This window comes from Fukomys damarensis, unplaced genomic scaffold, assembly GCF_012274545.1.
Source record: "Fukomys damarensis isolate Sample0158 unplaced genomic scaffold, DMR_v1.0_HiC HiC_scaffold_30, whole genome shotgun sequence".
Lineage (NCBI taxonomy): Eukaryota > Metazoa > Chordata > Mammalia > Rodentia > Bathyergidae > Fukomys > Fukomys damarensis.
In genome coordinates, this window is record NW_022900942.1 from 66,566,200 (window position 1) to 66,568,148 (window position 1,949).

Sequence of the window (1,949 nt, forward strand, 5' to 3'; positions counted from 1 at the left end):
CCGGATCCGCTCGGTCGGGCACTGCATGTCCGGCGTACCCGGAGTCCACGCCGGATCCGCTCGGTCGGGCACGGCCTGCGAAATCCAGTCACTGCTTAGATTCAGCTGTCCTCATCCTTTGGTTGCGCTCAGGTTTCCAGGGAGCTTCTCTTACCTAGGGTATTAAGGAGAAATGTGAACAAGTCTGGGCTGTGCCGAAGGCAGAGCAGTGGGAGCCGAGCCCCACTGGGTTGCGGCCACACAGAAATCTGTTCAAAATGATATCTGGGAACAGGGATGGAAGATGACCGGACAGGTCACCCATGTGCCTGTGCCCCAAAACTAGCATAAAAACTGTGCGTTGAAAACATATACCCAGAAAAGAGAAGCAAAGAAGGAAACTAGACTTAAAACCTTCCAAAATAGCTATCTTAGGATGTTGTCCCCAGAATCAAACAAGGAGTTCCATGAAGGTCCCGGTCGGCCTGACTGAGGCCGGCAGACAAGAGGGAGGGAGGCAGCGAGTGTGTGGGGCCCGTCTGGGTCCCTTGTCCTCCCTCCCCTCGTGTCTCTCGTGGTCTCTGGCGACCAGGCTGGGACAGAGCTGCCCTCCTCAGCTCACGCTGAGCACAGCACTGCCCGTGCTGGTGTGGAGGTCGCAGCAGCCCCGAGGAGGTCTTGCCCGCCCTCCTGTCTCCTGGTGCATTCGGGCTCTGGGCAGCTGGTGGGGTTCCGGCGGATGGGGTGGCGGGGCCGCCCTCACAGGGTGCCTTGCAGAGTGGGTTCCATGCAGGGCGACGCACGCTCACACTCTGCCCCCTCCCCAGGGCGCTGTCTGTGTCCTCCATGTCCGAGTTCCAGCGCCTGATGGATGTATCCCCCTTCCTGCCGGAGAAGGGCCTGCCACGCGCCACTGGCAGCAAGGACGATGTCACCCCACCCCTGTCCCCCGACGACCTAAAGTACATCGAGGAGTTCAACAGCAAGAGCTGGGACTGCACGGCGGCCCCCAGGGCCGGCCCAGAGCAGTCCCCGGACGGCTGGGCAGACAGGACCGAGGGTGGGCAGGTGGGGAAGGAGGCCGCGGCAGAGCCCCTCCCCACCTCGTCCTGGTACCTGACCACGAGTGTCACCATGACCACGGACACCATGACCAGCCCCGAGCACTGCCACAAGCAGGCGCTGCGCAGCCACGTCCACACCGAGCCGTCAGGGTTGCGGGTACTGCACAGCCCACCTGCCGTGCGCAGGGTGGACAGCATCGGGTCCATAGCGGGCAGCGAGGGCAGGGCCAGGCCGGACCCTGAGGGCCCCTTGCCCGCAAGCAGAGCCAGGGGGAGCCTTGGAGAGACCAAGGAGCCCCCCGAACTGGCCAGGTGCACCTGCGCCCCCACCAGACACTCCCGGGACCACATGGAGGGGGCCCTGCGCCCCCTCGACCACCCCCTCTGCTCCCCACTGGGACTTGTGTCCCCACCGCATGGCCTGGACCTGTCCAAGAACCTGAGCGATGACACGAAGGCAGCCGCCTGCTCCCTCAGGAACGCCGTGTGCTCCGGTCCCCCGCGGCCCCACGTCAAGGACATGGCCTGCCAGACAAACGGGTCCCGCACGGCGGGGACTCAGACGGTACAGACGGTCAGTGTGGGCCTGCAGACGGAAGCCCTGCGCACCGCCGGCATCAACAGCAGCCCCCACCGGTGTCTCACGCCAAGGGCCGGGGGCGGCGCCACACCCGTGTCGTCCCCGTCCCGCAGCCTTAGGGGCAGGCAGGTGGCCCCTGCCATCGAGAAGGTGCAGGCCAAGTTTGAGCGCACCTGCTGCTCCCCCAAGTACGGGTCCCCCAAGCTGCAGAGGAAGCCCCTCCCCAAAGCCGACCAGCCAGGCAGCAGGACCTCGGCAGGGGGCGGCCAGAAGGGATTCAGCGAGTCAGCCTGGGCCCGCTCCACCACCACACGGGAGAGCCCGGT

General features: G+C 65.3%; 1 protein-coding gene across 1 annotated transcript in view; it reads left to right on the forward strand.

Annotated features, from left to right (window-relative positions):
• The window catches only part of Mtcl1 (microtubule crosslinking factor 1), a 79,450-nt gene that overhangs the window by 73,812 nt on the left and 3,689 nt on the right, over window positions 1-1,949 (forward strand). The window contains exon 15 of the mRNA XM_033757420.1: window positions 807-1,949. Coding sequence (XP_033613311.1) covers window positions 807-1,949 — 1,143 coding nt within the window. The remainder of the gene's footprint in view (window positions 1-806) is intronic.